Source organism: Charadrius vociferus, unplaced genomic scaffold (genome assembly GCF_000708025.1).
Source record: "Charadrius vociferus isolate BGI_N301 unplaced genomic scaffold, ASM70802v2 scaffold1038, whole genome shotgun sequence".
Classification (NCBI taxonomy): Eukaryota; Metazoa; Chordata; class Aves; order Charadriiformes; family Charadriidae; genus Charadrius; species Charadrius vociferus.
In genome coordinates this window covers 116,934-143,010 of record NW_009649630.1, presented here as the reverse complement: position 1 = coordinate 143,010, position 26,077 = coordinate 116,934, and the positions used below count along the sequence as shown (strand labels likewise).

General features: G+C 38.4%; 1 protein-coding gene across 1 annotated transcript in view; it reads right to left on the bottom strand.

Moving 5' to 3' along the window:
- MYO3A (myosin IIIA) overlaps positions 1 to 26,077 on the bottom strand; it is a 127,065-nt gene that overhangs the window by 83,200 nt on the left and 17,788 nt on the right. The window contains exons 4-5 of the mRNA XM_009890568.1: positions 5,830 to 5,934; positions 4,054 to 4,153 (exon numbers count right to left, since the gene is read on the bottom strand). Coding sequence (XP_009888870.1) covers positions 4,054 to 4,153; positions 5,830 to 5,934 — 205 coding nt within the window. The remainder of the gene's footprint in view (positions 1 to 4,053; positions 4,154 to 5,829; positions 5,935 to 26,077) is intronic.

Sequence of the window (26,077 nt, the reverse complement as noted above, 5' to 3'; positions counted from 1 at the left end):
AGCTTTCAAGCTCCCAGGCTCACTGCAATAGCAGGGGATTTCAGAAACATGTCAAATCTTTCAAAATGAAATGTCACTTGGTCTTTTTCAGACCAAAGTTAAAATAATAACAACAATAATACAGCTAAGTTCCTTTTCTCCCATTTTGGAACAACACATTATTGGACATCTCAGACTTGCCAAACAGGAATTGTGTCTTAGACTAACATTATGTAATATATCGAAGGCCCTGTGCTGCATCCTGATTTCAAGAAAAGAAATTGAATTGAGAGGGACTATTCAAAGAAGCAATTATTTGTCAGCACAAGCAGATGTTATACATTCAGCTCCCTATGAAATTGGTTACACATTGTAAGATGCAAATGAATATATGAATTTTTATTACAGATGAGGTGTGCTATGTGTGCAAGTGACTTCAGGCCAGTTTTTTAACTGATGAAACAAGGTCAGATGCTGAAAGATATGTAGGCAGTAAAGGCCGCAGATAAATTTGTCACAAGACTTTCAGAAGGTATCTATCATTAAATAAATTTGGATTTACATACTAGAAGCTTTTGACAATTTTATTAGGTGGTTTTCTTCACCTTTAGTGCCTAAAATTTCTTTTGAAATCTGGCTCTTTAACATCAGTCCACTGCATACAAACAGGAATCTGAGAAACAGATGTAAAAGATTTCCTTCCCAGAACACTAATCAGCAACTGTGAATATATTAAGATCGTTTATAAAAAGGGAATTTGGTTCACACCTTGCTTGCCTCCAACTCTTTTTATACAATATATTATATAGCCATCACCCTTTAAAGTGCTGCAGGGAATTTACTTTCACGTAAATGCATATTTTTCTATCAAACTTCTAACCCACACTGAAAACACAGCAGCTACATTTGAATATAGTGCAGCTATTCATTATCTGTATTGATGTGGTAGAGGATGCTCTTTGCTTGGAGCATAATTGCTGTGATTCTCGGGTGTAATATCCTTCCCCCAAGGTTTTCTACCAGAACAGCTTAACAGTTAATTCCCACAAATATTCAGGTAGTGAAACTGCCTTCAGTCAACCTCCTCTTACAAGGAAAATTTGGACTTCTAATGTATCTAGAAGTTTAATGAATTCAGGGACTGAAACTGTGATCATGGGGTGTGCTTAGATCCCCTTGGCTGCTAAGCCTTATCTGTAGTAAAAAAGAATGATTTCGTTTATCTCTGCTGATGTAAATTAACATACCGGATGGATGTGAGGAGAGAGGATGCTTCCCTGGTAACACTACTTCAAACTTCTTGTGGCTTGGACAATTTAAACTAAAACTTCTATCTGGCAGCTCCTTGATAAGCAATTGAGTTCCAGAAGCATTGGTGTGGAGATGTTATAAACTCATCTACTTGATTTGATCATTAATCTGTCAACTGGGATTGGGTGTTTCTTAGATATAAGAATATTACTTGGGTGATAAAGCAATATTGCAGCAGAATTTTATGGGAATGCAAAAATTTCACTCTTCAAAGGAATCTGGGTGAGGCACTGCCATGGTACTCTTTCACAGTGTTTCTCATCTCTTTAACTATGAATATCTCTATGAAAGGCAAACAGTTCAGCCTGTTAGCCTGGATTTTGGAAAAGCTTTTCCACGCACTTTCTGTGTCACCTCAAGCAACTCAGTCTCTCAAAGTTTCAGGTCCCCAGCTGTAAACTGGGAATTATAGCAATTGACTTCATCATAAGAGTGCTTATGAACACTGCGCAGTGTTCAGAAACTGTGGTCACAGCATACATAAATGCCTATGACACCACAACCATAAGGCAATATGTATTAATTGTGTCACAAAATGAAGCTTCTGGAAAGTCAGTACTGCTGTGCAAGAAAGGACCACTGTCTCTGCTCCCCTTTCCGCAATGGAAAAGCTGTGTGCATGCTAGAAAGGGCTGTGTGATTGTTTGGGTTGGCTTTGTTTGTTTGTTTGGCCCCATGTAATAATTGGTTCAACTTACAGCAAAAAATTTGCTTCCACTGAGTATTTACTGGGAGAAAGGGAGATCGTGCTGCGTGTCTACCTCATTCTGTAGCCAGCAGATTCACAGGCTTATACAGTAAAAAAATGGCTATCAGTTTCAGTCCCTGATCCAATAAATGTTTATGTACACCAGTCTGGAGCAGTGTCAACATGAGAGATTCTGATCAACTCACATTCCTGGCTAAAAAATACTCTTGGAATATGATTAATGTGGGTTTAAATCCTAAGTAGAAGATACAAATCTCCCAAATCCTAGCCGAATACCTCAAACATCAGCCCAAAGGGTGAATGGTATGTCTTCCGTGATGATTTTGTGAAGACTGTATAAATTCTTCCCATTTGAAACTATTCATTATTGGCTTCAGATTGGTTTTGCAGGAAAGAAAAAAAAAAGGCAGGAGAAAATGTCTATCTTTTCCTAAGTTAAGGTGCAGTTCCTATATTCCTTTGAGAGGAAGGACTGCAGATATTGTAAGTGCCTCTTCAATCCACATAAATGTGCCTGTACGTATGTTTATTCCTTGCGCACGTTCTCATCTGTGCTGTGGCATCACAATTTTTCCCACAAGATTTTAAGATTATTTTTCAATTACAGCCTTAGCAGTAGATTGCCATAACGGGGGAATAAAGAATTCAGTCCTCATCCCTACAGCTTGTATGTTTTGACATCTGCATAAGTGAATTAATTTTCAGAAGCATCAATCCTCCACAGCTCTAATTGACTTCAGCACCTTAAAAAAAATAGTATCCACAACATATTAAAAACCTGTGAGCAAAAATATTGATTTTGCCTCATATTAAACTTCCAGACTAGCAGAAAATACAGGTGAGTGTATGGCAGATAATTTAGGAAGTCTGAAGGCTTTTCAACTGAATATTTTATCTGAGGAATGAAATAATGAATACAAACACGTGAATTTTCAGAAGAATTCGTAACCCTAATAGTTGCGGGGTTTTTGTGTGTGAAGTAATGAAAGTTGCATAAATACAATCTACTGGCAGGAAGACACTACACCAATGGGATTTAAAATCCCATGATTAGTTTAAACAATTGTTATGTATCAATTGAATAAATCTCATTAACAAAATAGGAGGGTAAAGGAAAAATTAAGATTTTCCATCTGTGGAATGGAATCACAATATTTACAGTTGGCTGCTATGCTGTGAGTAGTGACCGATAAATTGAATTTAAACATTAGAAGACAGTGTGCTACCAGAGGATAATAGCTCATAATAACAACCATTGCAAATTTTTATACCCTCCTTAAATAAAACAACTGTCAATACACTCTTAAGGCAAATCACTGTGGTATGGCTGGCAAATAATAGGTTACATCTACTTACCTGTGTCTTTGTTTTTGCCTTCTGGTGGTAAAACCAGAAGACAGCTTTCAAGAATCACTTTAGGCCTAACAGACACTTTCCATTTAATGCCAAGTCTTAGGTTTAGACTTGCCAAAAGTAATGTTAGTCTTCCCAGACTTCGGAAAGTGGGGATTACCTATATAATACCTCCCTCTCTACTGCCTTCAGATAGTATCTCTTGTTTTGTTTCAAATCAAGCTAATGAGTATATGTGCCATTCTTCATAATACCTACTAAGTGCTAAGTCCTTTCATATACAACATGAAGCTTTTGCCTACCAGCCCCTAATTTCACTGAGCCAACACGTGGTCCTGGAAGAACTAAACACCAACCTTATTTTGAACCCTATTAACTTGCTTTTCCGCTTCTCTTACTGTGTTGCCCTAAAGCATTTGGCATTTACACCATATTGTAACTTCTACTCATTAGCCATGCTATCTAAACAGCACTAGCAAAATGGCTGGGAAACCCAAAGTTTTTAAAACACCGAGCCTGTGAATATTTTATTTCTGTCAAGTTAAAAAGTAACTTTGTTTATCCAACTGATTTTTAATTAAAAACTCAAAACCTTAATAAAAGGTTAATATAATTCATCTTTTCTGACTTGTTTCCTCTATTTTATTTTCCATGCTTCAAATGTATGATACTGATTGGATATATAAGTAAATATAACATACCAAAATCCACAAGCTTGACTCCTCCTTCAGTGGTCAAAAGGATATTATTTCCCTTAATATCACGGTGGATAGTTTTGTTTTCATGTAAATGCTGAAGTCCCTGGAATGTGAGATATAAACATGAACTTTTTACTAACAGCTCTGTTTTCTGTATTATATATGCAGAAACAAAAAGGTAGCAGAAAAGTATGAAAAAACTTAAAACAGGTGTGGTTTTTTTAAATCCAAAACCAGAGAGTTGTCATTCTTACTAGAAAAACGCTTGGCACACCAGAAGCAATAGATATTTTTTATTGACACTTTGGAATGTGCAAGCATTGCCAGTGTTAATTAAAGTATTGTCACATGCTTTCCCAGGACAGGATTTCAGTACATTGGTGCGTTTCCACACCTTCTGCCTATATGGTAGGAGCACTCACTGCTAATCAGATGGCAGGTAGCCATGAGCCACCAAATGCCTCTCTCTGCCTTTCTCCCAGAAGCATGCTCAGCTTTATTTCCCTGCTTCCTAATGGAGGCTTTCTCTGCCAGATAACTTGTGGAAATATTTTTCTTATATTTCTTCATACTTTTCCCAATAGAGAGTATCTTTCAATTTCAGCTCTTTTCCTTTGTCACATTGACCCCAACACTGCTCTTTCTGGATTTCCTGCACACTTTGTTTTTCCAAATTTCTGTTTTCAGTTTGTGATCATTCTTCTGCACTGATGGAGCATTTGCCCATTATTTGCATTTCTCTGTTGTGAAAAACCATTTTGATATATTGAGGCTTTGAGTCAGGACTGAATTCCACTTTAGTCTGTTATTCTCAAAGATGACTTTTGGTCATCTAACTTCAACGCCTGAATGAGCAGCCTGGGCTCCTGATACAGCAAATAAAACCTCCATAGAGAAGTCCAGAGCACTTTGGTCTTCCTAATCATGGATCAGATTGTCCTAAATTGATCAGGGGCAGGGCAAGGTATGTACTCAAGAAGGACTTTCTCTGTCTCTTGTTTTCTATGGAAGGTGATGATTTGGTTGTGCTGTTAGAATTCTCCTGTCTCGTATGTAAATATTAAAAGGCTGGATCATGGTTTCTCCGTTTCTCAAGTCTACAGCAAGGTTGGAAACAGGTAAGAGTAAGATTGGTAAATCTAGGAGTGGCACAATGTATTGAGTATCCTTTGATTACCCCATCCAATGCTACTAAAAATCTTGCAGAGAACATTTTTTGCGTTTAACTGCCCCACTTTATGCCAAATAGAAATTTAAAGATACAAGTAGAAAAAAAGCACCATAAACCTATATTATATATTACATTTTTAGAGTATAAACTCAAAGAAAACTGCAAAGGCTTACATTCCACTGCAGAAAGTCCAATTCTGGTTAAAAGAAAATGAAAAATAAAGCCACTTGATCCTGATTAGCAAAAAAAAAAAAAAAGTCTTGTAGCAGTGTTTGAATCCAGATGTAAGAAGTTGAACAGTATTTTGGATATATTTCTGCTATTTTGCAAAAGAAAAGTTATTTTGATGCAGAACTGTACTTACTAAGGAAAGGAATCAATGATCAGAAATCAATTTTCATTCTCTCAATGAAACAAACAGATGAATTTTCTTTACCTTGCTTGTTCAAAAAGAACAAGCCATTTGAAGTACACATTACCTTGATTTCATTAAACACTACTATAATGTAAGATTGGAAGCCATGTTAGTGGAGACATGATCTTCATTCATTCAAAGAAAAAAATATGACCTGAATATTGACTGTCCTTTCCCTGCAAGCTTATCTTACCATCAGAGCTTCACGTAAAATGTAAGCAATTATCAGTTCATTCATCCTTTCGCCTCTCTTCAGAAATCCTTTCACAAGATCAGTCACAGATCCACCATTGCACAGCTGCAAAACATCAGGGGAATATAAAAAGGAATTAAGAAGTGTTGGAGCAGCCACCTGGTTTTAGTTTTCAGTAGTTTTCGCATTTGTAGCCAAACGAGCTCCTATTAAACTGGCAAACCACAAATTTATCCTTATGTCTACCATTTATACAAACAATACACACAGCCCTTTTGCCATTTTTTTTTTTTTTCCACAACTTTTGGCATTTAATTCCTCTTGCCCAAACACAAGTACAGCAGTCTCTCTCTCTGTTTTCCTATATACATGATTGCTTTTCACTGAAACATAAGTAGCTGATAGTGCAATAAAATTGCTGTGAAGGCATGTTCTGTGGGGCACACTAATTGCTTCTTATATTCATCATGTGCAACTCACCAGCAATGCAAATTATTACAGCATCAGTTCTCTGGTACAAAAGCTACATACAATATCAAACAGATTTAAGGCATTAGAAGACAGGTAGCAGTGAAATTTCCACAGCAAGAAAATTTTCCAAGGGAAGATTGGCCTCTTTGCCAAACAGCACTTAATTCCTAGTGTAGAAGGATGTTATACACAAGGGATAAGCATCATGGAAGATGATGAAAGCAACAAGGAAAGAAAGGTCTCATGTCCACTGACACAAGTATCAGCCCTGTCAGCTTCGTGTTCGAGATGCAGAGCCACAATCTACTCTGGACAATCCTTTCTCCTGTCTGAAGTCCAGTTAGACTTCCGCAATCCCCTGTTCTGTCCTGTTTAAACCTGCAATATTTCATATGCTCATTTTTATCACTTACAATTTTTCCACAGGAAGAAGCAACAAGGAAACTTTAGTGACTAACTGTAGCAGTTACCTACCCACAAAGATGAAATCAGTACTTAAGCCCTTAAACTATCCATAATGCGCCTAACAATACTCATTGATTGAAGAGCCATTGCCTCTGTAAAGAAGTAGCTGCTGCCAATAAAACAGTGAAACAAATTCTAAGTTTTATACTGTATCATCCAGTAGCTTTTCATCTGAAAATAAATACCCACATAAGACATTTTACCAATGTACCACAAAACAGTAATTCCTTTTGACTACAGATTTTGAAGTCTATTCAAATTGAGGGCATAATTTATCAGCAAAATTTTTCAACTGCAGATCTCTACACATCAGATACCATTGTATATGATATTTGTAATCTGTTCTTCTATACCTCTACATTTTTTCTGTGCTGCAATTACAAAAAGACTTGCACCTTTCAGTATAAAACATTTTATAGCTCTTTGTACCCAAACATAACAATAATTTTCTGACTACCTTTGGAACCCCTGGGTTGTACTGAACTTGCCTCACATGAACGCCTACACAAATACCATTCGATACATGAGTCTTGTTGCAAGATGTGTCCCCCATCAGGTCAATGAAGGCTCTGGACTGATGGACACTGTGCTCTATGGCAACTATCTTGGAACTCACTTAATCTCACCCTTACTTCAGTGGGACAATATGCATGCTTAGAGGGGGAAAAACTCATATGCTTAAATGATGAGATTAAGCGCTTTGCTGGATCAGGGTCAGATTCCCAAGCAGGATTTAATTTACCGTCTTTAGCCATGCTGGTCTGCCTTCTCCATTGAGTTTTTCTAGTTACTTTTTTTTTTTTACAATGACATTATCTTTCCAGGGTCTCTATTGTTTTAACTTTGCCACTTCACTGACATGTTTAATCAAACTGAATGGATGATGACAATTCTGGTTAATTTAATGCACTTCAGGGCACTGAAACTGTCTGACAAGTGACAAACCAATTGTGAAATAAATTACACATATGATATTTTCAAACTATTTTTCTTCATTATCTAGTGTTAAAATTTTGCTTCTTATAGACGGATCTTCTTCTGTTTTCATTACAACGCTGGATATCTGTTAGTCTTTCTGTTCAAGGTAAAGAAAACTAACACAGAAAGGAATATATTCTTTTTGTAGGTGGGAGAAGGAAGAAACTATACCTCAGAAATCACCTGCTTCAATGTTTAGGCAGTAAAGCCAAGGTTGAATTTATTTGCCTGGGTCAGCAATGTTAATTTTTACTTTCTTAAACATGTTGCTTTAACAAGTTTTTCTGCCCCCTCATAAGATATAAATCCCTATTATGAGATAAATACCTCTATTGTCAGATAAAACTTATCTAAAATATCAGGTAAAGTAAGATACTAAAACTGTGATTATTTTAGATCAAACCAAAACTGAACCTGTGTACATAAAAGGTCAGCTGAGCAGGTTTTGAAGAAAAAAACAGGAGTCACACGCACCACCATGGAAATCCTCCACTGACTCCTAAGGCAGGGCAGCTGCTTAGGCAGAGTTCAGCTGAGGATCTCATAGACACTGGCTATTGCACTCATAGGGGAACTCTTTTTTTGCTGCTTCTGTCTCAAAGAGTTGTACTTTTACTTATATCAGACAATTTGTATTTTTTTGAGACCACCAGCATAGGGGGAAGAGGGAAAAAAAGGTAGATATTAGAATGCAAGCAGCTATAAGGAGGAAAAAGGATTATTGGACTACAACTACAATTAGAAAAGGAGATTACGGCAGACACCGTATGTGTGCGCTCTGAGCTGCGTGGGGCAGGAGGTGGGGAATGATGACGACAATGATGACACAGGTTAGTATTAACCTTGTTCTATTTTTCTACAGGCCAAACAAGCCCTCAGGGGTAAAACACTGCATCTGGTCTCATGTCCTGTTTCTACTGTCTATTTTTTGCAGGTGAAGCTGCTACATGTCCCTATAACCATGCACATACCTAAAGTTCAAATGGTGATTCTTTCTCCTGACTCAGGCTATCAAATTGCATATGTGTTCAATGCAAGCTTATCATAAACACATCAAAAAGTCCTTCTCATAATGAGTCAGACTCTTCTCTTCCCTCTCCAACGAAGAAGATACAGAAAACTACGATACTCCTGCCCAATGCAGTGCTAGACCATGCTTGCTTGGGTATCCGAGCAGACAGGGAGATAAATTATGCTTGGGGATGTTAACCCGGATCTAGTCCATGACATAAAAATTTAAAAGGGAAAAAAAACCCTAAACCACAAAAAAATAAATCACATTTCCTTAACTCATACAGTCCTTCAATAAGAGATTATGGGATAAACATTATTTAGCAATACTGCCAGACTGGAAGCTTCCTGGGGTGTTGTTAAATATTGCAGTTTATAATTATAATCTCTGCTGTTTCTTAGTAGCATGCTGTCCATAGTAAAACCTGTGTAGCCTCTTACCAAACTTCCTGTGTTTGAGCGAAGCTAACTGTAACGCTTGGATGACAAGAAATCGTGAAGACAACAGACATAATCTTTTAAAACAATCTTTTTAGTTTCCAGTGAATCATCTAGAGAAGAGGGGTGCTGGTAGCCATTATTTCATTGCAAGCATTGTGAAATCACACAGCCAAATTGTTAATTAGTCTATGTTATGACCCCACACCATTCAATAAAATCTTCTCAGGATACGTTGATGAAGGGCACTATAAGCAGAAAACAAGAAACACACGGAGAACTCGCGACATGGACATACAGTAGAAGCTACATGTCTGTCTACAGAGCTACATGGGCTCTTCTGGGAGGAGAGAGTAGTAATTCTAATTCTCTCTCCCACACTGTCAAAAACAGACATACGCATGCATTCCCTCTTGCACACGCAGACACATTTCTTGTGGTTTGTAACAGTTTTATAATACCTATTTTAAGCAAACAGTAATCCCAGGAGGAAAATTAGGTATGGGAGCAGTGGTGGTGGTGTCTGTTAGCTCAGATTTGGCAGCACAAGTAGTAGAAGATGTAAACTGAATGGACTTTCTCAGCTTGATTCTCAGATTCCACACACCCTAGTATGTGAAATGCATGCAAAACTTCAGTCTGAACTGGTTTTAGGAAATCTCCAAAGGCTGCATTTTCCCAAGGAAGGATAGAAATCCTCTTTTAAGCTTTGAATAAACTTAATTTAAAGAGAGAGGTTCTTATAAACGTCCAGCCTATGAGACACAGTAAGGGAAGATATTAATGATCCTGCCACAAAGATGTTATTTAGAAATGTCATCTTGATAACTTTGTACATGAGCAATTTTCATCAATTTAATGTTAGTCATTTCTTCTATTGTTCCCTTGTGATTTACAGGTATTTTCTTTACTGGCAGCATTTTCAGTGCCTGAACCGATAGAACACAAATATTATCCGCAAACACAAGCAACAAAAAGAGGGTTAACCTGAACTCTTTGGGCTACCTAAAAGGCCGTGGAGAAGACAGAGACAGACACTTCCCAGGGGCACACAACAAAGGATGAGAGGCAACAATCTGCAACTGTAACGCTAGTAGATTTCTACTGGACATTTTTCCACCAAGAGTAGTTAAGCACTGGAACAGATTACCTAGTGAGTCCTTGGAGATATTCAAAATATCCTTGGAGATATTCAAAACCTGAATGGAAAGACCCTGTGCAAAACTGTAACATTGAAGTAAATCATCTTTGAGCAGGGGGTTGGACCAATGACCTCCAAAGGTCGCTTCCAAGCTATAATTTTCTATGATTCACAATATTTGGATTTTTAAATAGAGCCCCTAGTATGGATATTTAGACAGCAGAAACAGGGGGAGAGGACTACAGAAATCTTGCATACTCAGACCAAGGGAAAGAATAATTTGATAGAAGGCTTGATCCATATGAAAACCTGCCTGAAAGGGCTGTAGCTCTGATGGCCATACATGGCTGTATCAGAAGAGGTGCTTATGACTCTTCTCCAGTGGCAGTGAAGGGCTCCTTCCTTATGATTTTCTTGATTTTCTGGCACTCAAAAGGTAAAGACTCATACTGGCATGACATACAGTCCTCCACCCGCCCATCTGCCACAACCCTGTGCGACTGTAATTGAGCTATTAGTATGCAAAGCTATCTTTAGCAATAGACTTATAAAATAGCATGATCCTAACACATGAAATGTCAGACAAAATTGCCATCACATCACAGTCATGCAGGTGTTCTTTGTAGATCTTACTCACTCTTCATCTGACCCAGCTGGTACATTTCTGTTTAGCTCTTCTCAAGTCTGATGCCCATTGAATAAGGATTCAGTATCACCTTCGCTTTTAAGAAAACCATCAGTTGCACTTTTGTTAGGGCTATTACAGTCTTTAATCATCCAACTGCTCCTGATTTATGCATCTGTACTAAGCTGCCAGGTAACATTTGCTTGCATCTTGCAGTTGTCAAGGTGCTTTCATCTTATTTCAGTAGCTTGGATGCAAATAGTGAGGCAACTACAATTCCTACCTTCCCTATCTTCACAGGTTGCACAGGCATAAATGACCGGGTTAGCACACCACATATGCACAACTTACAGCATGCACAAATTATAGTTATGAAAAAGTCATATAGTCCAACCTTGCTTTAATGTGATCATACATAAGAATGCTGAAAGCATCTCAGGCACTAATCTCTATTTTTTTCTGTTCTTAGAATAGATCAGTAACCTGACCTGTTCTACCGAGCATGCAGTACAGCAACGCTGCCAGCCTCTGAGCTGACTGTACCTTCCTTTTAGTACTGACTGCTGTAAGAACAAAAAATTCTGATTTATTGCTGTTTTGTTGTCATAAAACTACAGAAACATAGAAGTAAAAGGGACTTCAAGAGATAATTTAGTCCACTGCTTTTGCACTGTGTAGAGATCTGGTACTTTCAGGTGGTCCTTGACAGATATTTGCCTAACCTACTTCTAAAAATTTCCCACTGAGGGAGACTCCAGCCTTTCTAAGTAGCCTGTTCCTGTGTTTCACTAGCCTGATAGACCATTTTTCCTACCATCCAACCACTTCCAACTATTCTTTGCTTCCAATAAAGCTGCTTTATTTTTGCCCTTCCCTCCAGGAGTCTTTGAAAAGAAATGATCATTATTCTTGATTTAACATCATCTCTGTCAGACTACTGTCACGATATGTCATTCTCCTTTCTAGGCTGTACAAAGTTAGTTGCTGTAACCTTTTGAAATCATCCATGTTTCCTAAAATCAGACTGCCTGCAATTTGCCATTGATGTTTGTGACACATTTTGCCCCAAACTGCATAGAGAATTCCTTTGGAAGTCTTGTCTTAGCTCGGAAAAGCTGAACAGAACAGAATAATCTTCACTTTGCAGAGAATCCCTTTCTGCAGTCTCATTGCCTAACCAGGTATGTCCCATTTCTTCTTCCTACGGACAGCAGTACTTCGCATGTGTCTACTGATTTTTTTTCCTGTGATTCAAAAAAATCCCTCCCATATTCACAACTGTGAATGCCATTCTCCAACATGCCTGTAATCAAACTAGTTGTCCACTCCAGGCTTTTTATGTGGACTTTGTTTCATCACCTCAGTTATTAATGAACAGAAACAGGCCAAAAGCAGATGCCCACTTGAGGTTCTCCCAGCCCCAAAGTGAACTACTGACCATTATTCTGTGAGTCTGGTTTTATGAAAATGAGGTCATCTGCTTTATTATGTGGAATTTCTGTAGTTCCACATTTTTCTCACAAGAATGTCACATGGAGCCACACCAAATCTGGAAAAAGGACACAATTACATCTATTGCTTTCCCCTTACTAGACCAGTCATCCTGTTAAAGAAGAGACTGTTATTAATGTGGTTTGTTCTGGCCCAATCTAAGTTGACCACTTTTATCATGTTACTGGGTTCTGGATATTTCTAAACTGGTTTCTATCAGTTTGTTTTAGAATCATTGTGGGTACAAAAATTAAACAGACTGGTCTGTATTTCCCTAGGTCATTATTTTTCCTCACTTTGTAATGATATATATTCAACATTCTTTTATCTCATATCTCTCTCTTCTTAGTAATGTAATCTTGTCTTTACCACTCCACATTAGCCTTTGTGAGCTTATCCTTAAATGCCTGTACCTTAGCTGTGCATTTTTGTTTCTCCTATTTGAAGGCATTCTGAAACGTTAAAAGAAGCAAACCCTGATGCATTCTTACTCAACTCTTAGTGTGCTTTTATCTTTTCTCTGCATCAGCTAACTTGCTATTGTGTGTTTAATGTCCTTCCATAATTGCCAGCTATCCTGCTTTCTTTCATTTTTACACTCTTTTTCCCAAGCACAGCTACCTACCAGTTCCCCAAGCTGGGTGAAGCATACTCTCCTAAAGCTCATTATCCTTACCCTGCTGCTCCGCCATCCTCCCTTTCCTCAGGAAAGTGAACACAATTATTTTGGGGCCTTTTTCACTCAAATTTCCTTCCATCTTCAACTTTTCAAAACAGATGCTCTCTACTGGAACAGAATCAACCTGACACAGCCATTTCCAGAGTCACTTTCTTTGCCTCCTGTGTCCAAGACAGAACTTGATGCGCTGTCTGTCTCGCAATCCTGGCTGTCGCACAGGGTCGGCTGTGACCAGATTAACTCCTTTTGTCTGCCTACTGTGTGACTTCTTCACAACTATTACCGCCAAAGAGCACATTCCACTGACAGCAGCTAACACCGACCACAAATACTCGAAGGTGCTTGTGAAGAGTTACGGAGAGCTAAATCAGTTTCTTCAACCGGCCAAGTGGTTCAATACACAGGTCCTGTCTGTGCAGCCCAGTTTTCATTTCCCCTCAAATACAAGAAAGATGTGCACTCTGGCTCCTATTTTTCCTAACAACAGTACAAGATAACCCATAACCAAAAGAAACCCTAGAAATGGTCTATGCTTTTAGGTAAAGTTGATTGCTTTGAATTTAGCATGAATGAAATGTATCACTGAAACAGACACCTTTCCTGATTTATTTAGCTTCAGTGATCACAAACCATGTGGTATTTATAATTTTGCTCTCTTACATGATCTAGCACCTCCAGAGCTGTGTTAGTCACAGCTTCATGGGTGTTTGATTGTTCCTTCTGATTTCTTCACTTTCAGTTTGGCTTTTAACTTCTTACTTTCTTTGTCACTCACATGCACTGACAAGACAGGCAGCCAGGGGAAAACTTTGCCTATTCCATCTTATGCAATGCTGGCCTTTGCAGCCTCTTATTTTTCGCAGTCAGGACATAAATATCTCTACCTCACACCATGGCCAAAATGGCCAAAGGCCACATCTATGCCTATATTGTATTTTTCTACGTTTCTTCTTCCAAACTCAGCACAATTGAATGAAGCCTCCAGGCTTTACATACACAGGAAGAAAACGAACTAATCACCTCAAAGGAGGAGGCTTTCTGTTCCAAAATATTTGTAATATTGTTTTGTCTCTAACGGAATGAAAAAAAGCAAGTAGGTGACAGTGCTGTACCAAAGGTTTACCAGGCACAGCCCAGCTGAATTCCCCTACTAGCTCTTCCTGATGCAAACTTCATATTGCACCATCCCATAATTTACATCCTTTATGTTATAATACATTTACATCCCCATGAAGCTGCTAATGAAGAAATGAATGTATCACCTGTCCACATCTCCTCCTCAAAAGAGTATACAGCTGAGGTGGTATCAAGCTATGATTTGGACTAGTGCTGTGTAAAGCAACTGAGGTCTAAATCACCAGATAATATATTTATAACAGAAATTCTGAAGGAGCTTCAACTATAGCTTCACAGCCTGGCAACAGCATAACATAGCCATACTTCTTTAATAAACAAATAAATGGAAGGATCATTTTGCAAAATCAGAGTTAACCTAACTACAAAACTGAAAGGCACTGGTCTGTAAAGAGGCCAGGACTTTCTCAGCAAATGCAAGAGGGAGCTTACCAAGACAGAAGATTTTGATACAGAAAACTCAGTGTAATTCCTCATTTTATTATACACAAGGAGCAGTGGTGAAAATGACATTTAGTGTGCACAATCATGCAGTTGGATAGGGAGAAAAAGCAGGGCCTAAGTTTGGGATCAATGTCAACAGTTGTATTTCTACTGACTGCTGCAAACTTAGCTGAAGCTCTGGAAAACACAGAGAATCTCGTAAGCAAATAGGGCAGCCTGCAATAAGAGCGAGCACTTCACAGCTTTTATTGCCTGCTCAGAACTATGCCACTTTTGTTCACTCTTCACCAATTAGGAAACGTTTCAAAGCATCTTCCTCTTTTGTAGCATCATTTCTATACAATTCAGGGTTCAGACAGTAGTTCCAAGTACTACCGTGTCCACACTACACATAATTCATTTTATATCTGTGTTCCTACATGAAGACAATAATTTAGTGTAATTCACTGTAATTTAAATGACTGCAATAGAAATCTTCCCTATTGAGTTTGAAAGCAAGGCTGGGGAAGCACAGATCCAAACAATGGGGCTCATCTAAAAGCTCCTTTTACAAAAGGAGTGAAGCTGAAACAGACTCAGCCAAAAGACTATTCCTCTCCTTGCAGGAGTGTGCAGGACAGGTCAGCTTAACCTCTAGGAGTTGCCTGCCTCTCTCTGCTGACTACAAAAGGAGCTACGGCGACTCCGTAACTGTCATAGGACCCTAATGCAGCAAGAACATCCTGAATGCCAATATATTCTTAAGGAGAGCTTTGCAAGAACCAAAAAGATGCTAAACTCAAAAGACTTCTTTTTCTTCTTTAAATAAACTACTGGAATGATTAACACAGAGAGACTAGATCAGACAGCATTGAAATTAAAGTGCACTGTAAACCAATCTCTCCCTGCTCACTGTGTCTGTGCAAGGCAGTTCCTTGCTTCCAGGGTTTCGTTTCAGTGAAGTCAGCAGCTTTCTGAACTGCAGCATACACTGACATCCTTTCTGGAGCCCAGGAAACTTTTCTTTTTGTCACCAGTGACACTTGGCTGTCTGCTTTCTGCCCGTCCCAACTCCTTGTTCCTTGCTGTAGTACTGTCACACCATAGTCTGCAGCCTCCAGACCTCTCTGCCCAACAAAGAACAAGGATGAGGAGACCTCTCTCCCTACAGCCAAGTCCATTTGCTCCAGTCACGCCCTTTATAAAGGGACCCAACATGTAAACTGAGAATAAACACAGCAAAATTATAGTGTCTATCACACTTGAATTTAAATGTTTAACCCTCAGGTGTCTGAAGCAAAAAGAGCCAAGCCTTAGCCCAAGCATTCTTACAATGATTGATGCCATCCCCCCCTAAAGCTAAAGGGGGTTTGGTAATCTGGGATTCAACCAAAAGCTATGCAAATGTGGGGGTTTGTTTTGGTGTTGGTTTTTTGTTGTTTATTGTGTGTGGTTTTTTTAATAACCTCACATCTTTAGTAAAGATGTGATCAAAAATAAAATGTACAGAAAACAAAGTGATGTTAAATATTAGAATGGAGAGGCATAGGTTGGATGGGGCTTTGAGTAACCTGGTTTAGTGGAAGGTGTCCCTGCCCATGGCAGAGGGGTTGGAACTAGATGATATAGTCCCTTCCAACCCAAACCATTCTATGATTGATTCTTTGAGAGTATTCACATGCTCGTTAATTACATAGTAGAATGGTAAAACTCAGTTTGTGTTTTTTTTTCTGGGCTTTCGCTTTACTTCATAGTGGCAAAAAATGTTAGAGGTTACTCAGAACCATCTTTTTGTATGTGCAGTATGCTCCAGCAAGGTGGGCCATAACATATGCTCACCAGCTGTTTAAAAGATGTGGACTGTGCAAACCACAATGTAATATGAAATACTCATTACACAGAGAAATTACGAGTATTTACTAAAACTTTGAAGCACCAAATGATAGTTATAGCCACACATCTTTGATCTAGAGAAAATAGGATGTAATTCAAGAGTGAAAAATTGCTATAATTGGGAAGCAAAGAGGGACACATTAGAAATGTAGAAATCAAGGGTGATTCAGACATGTAATGGATCAAAATATTCAGTGTTTGTCTGAATGGAGCAATTATAACCGAAGATATTACTGAAAAATGACCCACGCTGAGAAATACGAAAAAGCAATTTTCAATTGTTTAATTTTTCTTCTATATATGTCATTTGGAAATACCTAATAATATTTAGACAAGTGACAACTCCCTTCCCCCCACCCTCCATAAAACCCAAATGAACTAGTTATTTTCCACTACACTAATTTCCTGAAATATTACTGTTTTACAGTAAATCTCCCGTATCAAATAAGGTGCATATCTGCTTTCTTATTGTAACTCTTATTATACATTTCATTATAAAGAATAACTTCCAACCAAAGCTTTTTTTAAATGCCACAAACTTGCCTTTATTCCCTTCGATGGAAACATATCTGTGTATAGTAACTGCTGCGTGTAACAAAAGCATACTGTAAACATGCCAAAAGAAAATCCTAAATAAATTATTCATCTGTACATACCACAAGGTCCTCTGTTTCACGTAAGAGAGAAGTAACTGATATAGAGATGTCTCTAGTTTATCTCAGGTAGGCTCATCTCTTTGAAAAACAAAATGAGACTGTTGAGTCCTGCTTCTAGGAGTTCCCACAGATTCCTGTGGGACTCACCACAGCCAGTGCTTATTACTCTGAGAGACCACGTAGAAAAATGCATGTCACTGAATTCAGATGTTCCCACTCTTGCCAAAACTATCACAGCAACACGAACAACTCAAGTTTCCATACCCCTACCCATTCCTTAAAATTGCATTATTTTTTTAAGACAAAATCTTCATTCAAATGGAGTTCAACAATTGAAGTCCCAACAGCTTCAATGCCATGAAATTGCCCACTGAACTTTAGATATACTAGTCTAAGTCACTCCCACCGTGCAACATCCCAAAGGAGCTTGCAAGATCAGCGTCTCCCTATGCCCTGAGCCTTCCTGCAGGGTGCAGGCTCTGAGGCTGCAGATTTTTTTCAGCCAAATGTCTTTCCACATCAAGAACAAGCATTAGCTGCTCTGCAACACTGGCAGCAGCTCCTCTCTCCCTCTTCCATGCACTGAGAGGTGCCATGAAGAGCGACAACACCGTCAGCTGAGAAAGGAAAGAGATCAAGCTAATGGACAGAAAAATGCTTAACTGCTGGCCATCAGGACTCTTAGATGCTGCTGGAAAGCTCAGCAAGAGACAAGGACAGAACTACCTGCCTTGCACTGAGCTTTTCTTTTCCATGCCCAGCCTGCTTTGGCACTCTGAAGTGGTAGTCTATGCTCGGATGCAGAAAAGGAGCAGTGTCTTGTGAAGGGTCTTGTGTTGCCTATGTGGAGGTGACGGAACATTCTCAGTGTAAGAATCATACTGTCCCTGCCCCATACATGTTACAGGACTCCTTACCCTTTTAGACTGGGATATGTGGCTGAGGTAAAGGCATTGCACCCCTGGTCAAGGAAGATCATCTAGATAAACATATTTTAAAAAATATTGATCTATTTACCTAGAACACAGAACTTATCAGTCCCCACACAGCTCATAAAATCAAAGTCTCCCACCGCTCAAACAGCTGAAATCTCACCCATGTTAAGCCACACAACAGCAGCAGAAATATTTGGACAACAGATCTCTGCCTTTCTTTGTGTGGAGGTAGAAAAGGGATCTGAATTTCATAATACTCTGTTATGGTTGTTCTGATCCTAGAAGTTCATATTATGCTTTTGGCTATTTTAGCCTCAATTTTTCAAAAATACCAATACCTACATCTTACCTTGGATGGTGGTTGCTCCTTTTTTGTAGCAAACCACACTGCAACCTAGAATTTCACTGTTAGTATCTCAACTCCCCAGCTGAAAAAAATCTCCCTTCCCCAATGCAATTGGACCTGCTGAGACTGGTATTTCTTTAGATGCATAACTATACTTCACAGAGAGGGCATTATATAACAGAACAGAGGATTTCTTCTTATTTAAAAAAAAAAAAAGGAAAAAAAAAGATGCACTTCAGTGAATTACACCATATATTAGAATTACATGCAATGTTGAAAAAGCAACATGATCAGAAACTCTTCCATGTATAGTAGGTCAGTGAAGGATCCAAAACTATTAGCCACACAAGATTTGGGGATTAACTACACTCATTTGTCTCTATATGACACATATGTAAATTGTGCTGTCGCTGTTCATTTCTGAATCTGTGAGGAAAATTTATACATATTTCATGAATTCTAGGGCTCTCTCTGTGACCACAGTTAGCATCTGCAAACATCTGGGAAGCATCTGATTTGCTAAACTTCTCTCTCCAAACACCAGACACTCCAGTGGAACAGCACAGCAGACTCACTCCAGGCCAGAAGCAGCAGTGCAGAGGTATTGTTCAGCATTCTTCATTTTACCCAGGAGTTACCACAACACCTTCTTCTCTTGGCCTTGGTGAATTCTCATCCCTAACCAGCCACCTCTGACCATGCCATTCTTCCCTTGAACCCTCACACTGGCTGCCCCTTCTCAACCGCACCAGGTACAAGCTCGTTGCTTTTACTGTCAAGACCCGTAGCAGTCCTAATACCTTTCCTTAGGCAGCAACAGATCTACTCCTATCTTTGATAAACTCACAGTGCATCCATCACTGGTTAACTGTTGCTATAACATGTTTTCCTCTCCGCTTTAAAGAAGCAGCCAATACAAACAGAAAACCACACAGCTATCCTCCTTCAAATCATCCTTAATAACTCTCCTGTGCTGCAGTGCTAACAAATGCTTGCAGCTGCTTCAGATCACAACGGACTTCTGTTATCCCCTTGGTTCTCCATTTCCAAATCCATTTGTTCTATTTGGCTTAAAGCTTTCATGTAAGCTCCCTGCTATGAAGGCTCACTTTTAGGGTTGGAAAGGAGTGAGTAATATTCTACGCGTTGTGCTGGGCTCTCCACCGCTGGGCAAACTCAAGAGTGGTAATTCTTCTAAAGTATCTGCACAAAACCAGAAAAGGGATCTCAGCTTGTTATGTACGTGACTCAGTATATGTAAGTGACTCACCAGACGATTGCAACTGCTCTTATAATTGGTAACTGAGTAGGAACTGCACTGGTTTGCTACCCTGTGCTTATCACACAGCAACAGCCCTTGTCAGATAGTTTCTCTCACAGTTCTTAACCTGTTACAAGCATTTTAGCTAGATATGAAAACTTTCCCAGGCCAGGCAAGCCACTAGAACAAATCTAGTAGCAATGGACTGCTACTACATTGGTACAGCAGGTTGGCATTTGGTATCCTGGCACTTTATTCCTTTTTTCCATATGGGGCTACAGTGTCCTCACTCAGATTAAATGGAATCCACACCATGGGTTTGTACTTCATCTGTGCTTGGGAAAAGAGGGCCAGGTGAATTGAAGCACTACAATTTTCTGGGTTCTAATTTAATTCAAATTCCTGAGAGCCTCTTTTTACTGGGTTTAATGGTATTGCTCTGTCTGGAAAAAAGCAACACAAATAGAAGCGTCACAAGGATTTAAAAAGATAATTTAGATATTTGTACATTTAAAATTTTTCCTCTTGATGTTAACTTTAAAAGATCAAAATTAAGTAACAAATTTGAATCACTTCAGGCAAATTTTAAATTAGCAAACATAGCTGCCAACTGAATCATAATAATCCTTCATAATAATCTTTCTGTAATTCTTTTGAGTTACCAGTGTCTGGTTAGCAGTTTCAATTAACATCAAGAAACAACCTGAAGATTGAACTCAAAATATACCGATACAACGTAGAATGATACAAGTTACTGATTTGTTTAATGCATTTATTTTCCCACGTTATAAGATTGAGGAAATGGAAAAGACTAACATGCCACTTCTTTAGAGAAGCAGGGTCCAAGTACAAGCTATCCTGCACTTTGACATGATTTCTCTGATGAAGATTACACTAGAACAAGAAAAGATTCTACACAAGAACGAAGATGAATCAGGTTCATTTCAGTCCGGACTGTGCATAACCAGCACCTGTACCAATAGCACTAGCTACTCAGATATTGTTTGTGAAGGTACTTTTTAAGTACCTGGACAGAAAACAGAGCTTGCAGTCCACTGCCAATTGTTACGTATTCCTCTTTTTCAAACAAACAGGATTCTACATTTCTTACTACATGTAGAAATATATTTTGACTTGGAAATGTTTTCATAATGTTGAAAACATTACATTCTAGTATGGGGAATATTATATGTAGTAATGAGTATATAATAATGACAAAAACAAATTGCATGCTCTAAGAGGAGACTGCATGGCATACCAGTATCATCATCAGGTTTACCGTGTCCACAAACGGATAGTCTGAGACATCCTTAACACAACAATCATAGTTGCTGAAGAGCATGAGGGAAATGAACTGCAAAAATTGGACAGACTCTTCCTAAATAGCATCTTCTAGTGCCACCACAGGAGACAGAATGCTGTGCTACATGGACCATTGGTCTATCTCAGCAGGGCATTGCAAATGTTCTTGAAATGTTCACGTACAGACTAGGAGAGCCAAAATACCTAAAAAGAATGCTTTGACAGTCGTCTTGACATTCAGCACAAGGTGATTTATTTCCCTAACTTCCTGGCGATTCCCTCCACCTCTCCAGAAATGGACATACATCTGTCCAAAAATGGAGAGGTTTCTACAAAATGCTTTGATATTAAAAAACTGTATTTTAGGTGGGAAATGACTCCATCCAAACTTTTTTTCCCTACCAATCTAAGTTTTAACTCAAGGAAACAAAATCTTTTTTTTTTACTATAAAAATAATGGATGTTCCCTCTATTTCCTAAGCATAAAAATATATTGAGAATGATAAAATATACCAGCTTACTTATGTGACTCACAAACCCAAATCCATCTCAAATACGGCACACATAACTATGTGTCTTTTGAAAATGGACTAAGATACTTCTAAAGGTTCTACCTGATCTGTGTAGGAAATGAACTATAAAAATATGTTGCATTACAATTCTTGGCCTCTGGCTTACAGTAGCAAGTAAAAGCTGTGTAAGACCTACCATTAACCTTGCTGCAGCATTTTCAGCCTTCACTTAGTCTTGACTAGGTTGTTCTTTGCACCAGATCTCAGGCAAGGGCTGTGCCACTTGTTGTCCCCACATGCCCTTGACCCACATGCTCACCTGCAGGGCCTGATACGATTTACCTTTCTGCTCCACCTTCCATCAGCTGATTTCCAACTACTTCGGATCTATTCCCTTCTGAACTAACATCCAGAGCGCGAAGAAATGGGCTCTGGCACACTCTGCCTTAGCTGTGTGATCATGCTGACGTCTGCTGACATGAAACTGCTCAGCTGACTCATTCCAAGTATAATACTCAAGTGGTTTCTTTTCAACACAGACTCAATAGGCCAATTTCTTCTGCCTGCATCTCTGCACACATGTGACAAGGCTTAATACACCTGGAAAGAATCCTCCCTCTAGCAATATCATTTATCATAAATGTGATTAGAACAGCATCCACACAGGGCAGATGTTCAGCTTATCTGAGTGCAGCCTACAGAGAGAAGGGCATTTCTGAACTGAGTGTCAAGAGTACTGTTATTTTGTACAGATGTAGTCCTGTTTCACATTCATTCCTGTAGGTGGTTTCCTTAAAAATGCTGAACTGAGAAAGTTAGCTTACTCTATTACCAAAAATGTTAATGATGCTAAAAGCTCTCATATTATTAGTTTTCCAATTAATTGTTAAAATTCATATTCTATACTATTCTCAGACAGGTCCTTATGTGTTAAGATGAACACAACTCCTCCAAATACTGTACTAAAGTGTCACGCACAGAAGTGTGTTATGCAAAAAGGTTGTTTATTTTTCCAGGTAATCATTATGCATGTTTTTTAACTGATTAGATCTACAGTGATACGATAAACCAAAGTATGAGATTGACTATGTATCTCTTGGTACTTTATTACATCAAAAAAGTATTTGTTTATTTTAACAGAAAAAAAAAAAAGAAAAATAGCTCCTACTCTCAGAAGCATATTTTCAGCTCACAGCGCCACAACTTCAAAATGCTTTACAAGATCAGTTAGGTAATGTGCACATTAGCACAGAGAAATACAGCAAAGAAAATGAAACTCAAATGTTCAGTAGAAAAAGAGGAATTTCACTTCAAATTGGAAAAAGATTTTCTATGAAGGCACATGCTATTAGGCAATTATTAAGTGAAGAGATTCAGAAGAAATGTCATGTTTACCAGGATTATTCTGTAACAGATCATTTCCATTATTCTGAAGCGACCGTTTTTGGTTTCTATAGACATAGAAACTGTCAGATGACCCACACCAACAGGTCAGCTCCAAATTCCATTTATCTGTAGGTAAATATATCTTGACAGTCATCTGGTTTAATGATTTCTAGTCACAGGACAATACCTTCAACCTGGACTGTGAATGTCCCGTGCCTCACTGTTGACATATGCCTTAGAGTGAGCAGCACATGAAAGAGTCAATTTTCGTTCAAAATGGAATGTCCAACTATCTTGTCCAAGATAGCACAGGTTCAACAGGTACCAAATCATGTAAGAATAGGTTCATTTTGGAAAACAGAGATGGAAGGTGGAGCAGAATATTTCATACCACTACAGCAATAATCTTACCATAAAACCATCCAAGGTCTTTTCCAGTATTCAGAATGGATGTTAACTTATGAGGTCTGACAATTTTATCATAGTTCAAGTATTTGGGACTAAATCTCTCAAGAATCCTCTACAATATTGTAGGATAGTCTTTTTAGCTATTTGGTCATTTTGGGCCTCAAAACTGTACCTCAGCCACTTACCTTAGCCTAGTTCAAACCTGATTAGCCCATTTTACCCCTAAACCCAGACATGATCAAATGCAACACAAAACAACTACCAAAAACTATGGGCTACGTCAAAAATCATCACACTATATATACTAAAAAAGATGTAAGAATTGAACAGTACAGTTCATGTAACCAATGCTGAAGACCAAATCAGGAGAAAAGAAACCTGGCAAGAATCTTTATTTCCAGACTAGCTTGCTGTTGATACCTTGCATGGGACATGTCTTTAAGAGCTGAGGATTTTTTTCGTCTAGGAAAAAATGATTTAATAACATCTACATATACTCCACAGAGTAACTTTCTTGGTAAACTACAGTGGTAGCTCTAAGCCCATTACTAAATGCTGAGTTTTGCCATCTATCACAACCCATTCCTAGTGGAATTTGAGAAACTCCAAAATCTCCTGCCCACAGATCCCATCAAAGAACACAGAAGCAGAGCAGAGCAATAAGCTCTGCTTTCAATGCCCCACTGCCCTGTAAGCTCTTCCTGGCAGCTGCAGCTTTGCAGGAATCCAGAATACTACACTGCACAATAATCTGCATTTGATTCTCTACTTTTCCTCCTTGAGATCATTTTGCATTCAGATGCTATGGAAGTTGTTTCAGATTATGTAGACTGCAGTGGTGTACACTCTTCATCTTTCCAGTCTTTGGGCATGTATCTACAGGCTAGGTGCTGACTGAAAAAGGTCCATCTTCATTTCAGAGGACTACAAAGAATTTGCAGGGATCAGTTGATAGCTTATTTGAGTGAAGGACATTAGAACTGCAGATGGTATCAAACTCTGCAAATCCAAATTTCAAGACTGGATTTCCCTTTTCAGGGGAAGCAACAGTTCTGAAGTGAAAATGCGCTTTTAAGATAAAATAAATAAATAAATAACCCCCAAAACTTAAAGCAATGGAAACCGAGGTCTCTGTAAGCTAAAGTAAAGACTTATCATCACCTTCATAAATTTAGACACAAATATATTGTTGAAAAAAACCAATAAAGCAGGACAGAGATGATGAAAATATCTTCATTCTTATAAACTGTAGGACACCTAAATAGCTACTGTGAAAAAGAAACTGCAATGGCCCTGTAAAGCTGCATACAAGCTGAAAGCAAGGTGACACTTCAACAAAGGAATCTATTCCATGACAGTTTTTTTTGACCAATACTTTTATTAAAATGAAAGTTTCACCAAAGCCACCATTGTAATTTATGTTTCTACTTATGCGTATCTAAGTGTACAAACACCAGCTGAAATCCATTGCATTCATGGATCTACATGTGCGGTGACAGAAAGCATCCAAGACTATTCCACACACTCCATACTAGCACTTTCACAGATACAACTTGGCATGCAAAGAATAAATATAAAACTCATACTACAGATGTAGGCTTGTGTTTTTCACATTAAGAAAATAAATCCATGTGAAATATAAAAGTTAAAATATAAACGCTTGACTGTTTCCCCAGTCTGTTCTATCCTGGTTGTTTGGCATCCATCCTCTACAGGCCAGAAGTTTCACAGATGGAGTTTCAAATGCCCAGCAGACACAACAGAAGCTAGATTTTCAAAGATGTTCACTGCACAAAGGGCTGACATCTTTTGATATCAGTCTAACCTAATCACTTATTATGATTTCCAATTCAAACTATTCTTGAAAACATCTTCCTGATGCCAGTCAGAAGAATTTGGAAAAGCTTTTAGAACTTAAAACATTTTCAGAACTTGCTTCCAGGATTAGATGCAATTGTGTCATTGAGATATTTGGCAGGAGATTTGTATTCACTCAGCTGATGAATCATAAAATACAACCAATTCTTCAACCTCAGCCTTACCAAACACTGATCAAACATGAGCAAGAGCCTCCACTGTTACGAAAGGCACGCTACTCCTGTCAGAGACATTCTTCTTGATTTTCCTCTGGGGAGAGGAGGAGGTTTTGCAGAATAAGTTATAGTGAATCCATGAAAACAGTAACAATCAAGCTCTTTGCTCCTGGATTAGTGAAAACCAAAGACTGAAACACAAATTACAGGCCTTACCTTGCTCTGACTCCATTTAAGGAAATCTTTCTGCTTTCAACAATATTTGGGCAGTAGCCTGGTTTGATTGGCTTATTTATCTATTTGTGCATTTACTTGCACAAAAAAAAGAAATTCAATTAATTAATTTCTATAATTTCCTTTAGAAAAAAATCATCATAGTGGTTTCTTTAACTGTTATGTCATATCTTAGTCATATTTAAAGAAATGCTACTGGAGGAAGATTACCATGACAAGCCTTTCACAATGTTAGGTAGCAAATCTTATGAAGTCCTATTAGAATTTATATCCTAATTCTGAAGGCACAGCACTATCAGTATAATATCAAAATAAGAATGCTAAACTAGAGCAGACCATTAATTCAGAACACTCAAAAGACTAAAAACAGCATTTGCCACTTCATATGCAACCACTCTAAAGAAAAACATCAAACAAATTACTTGC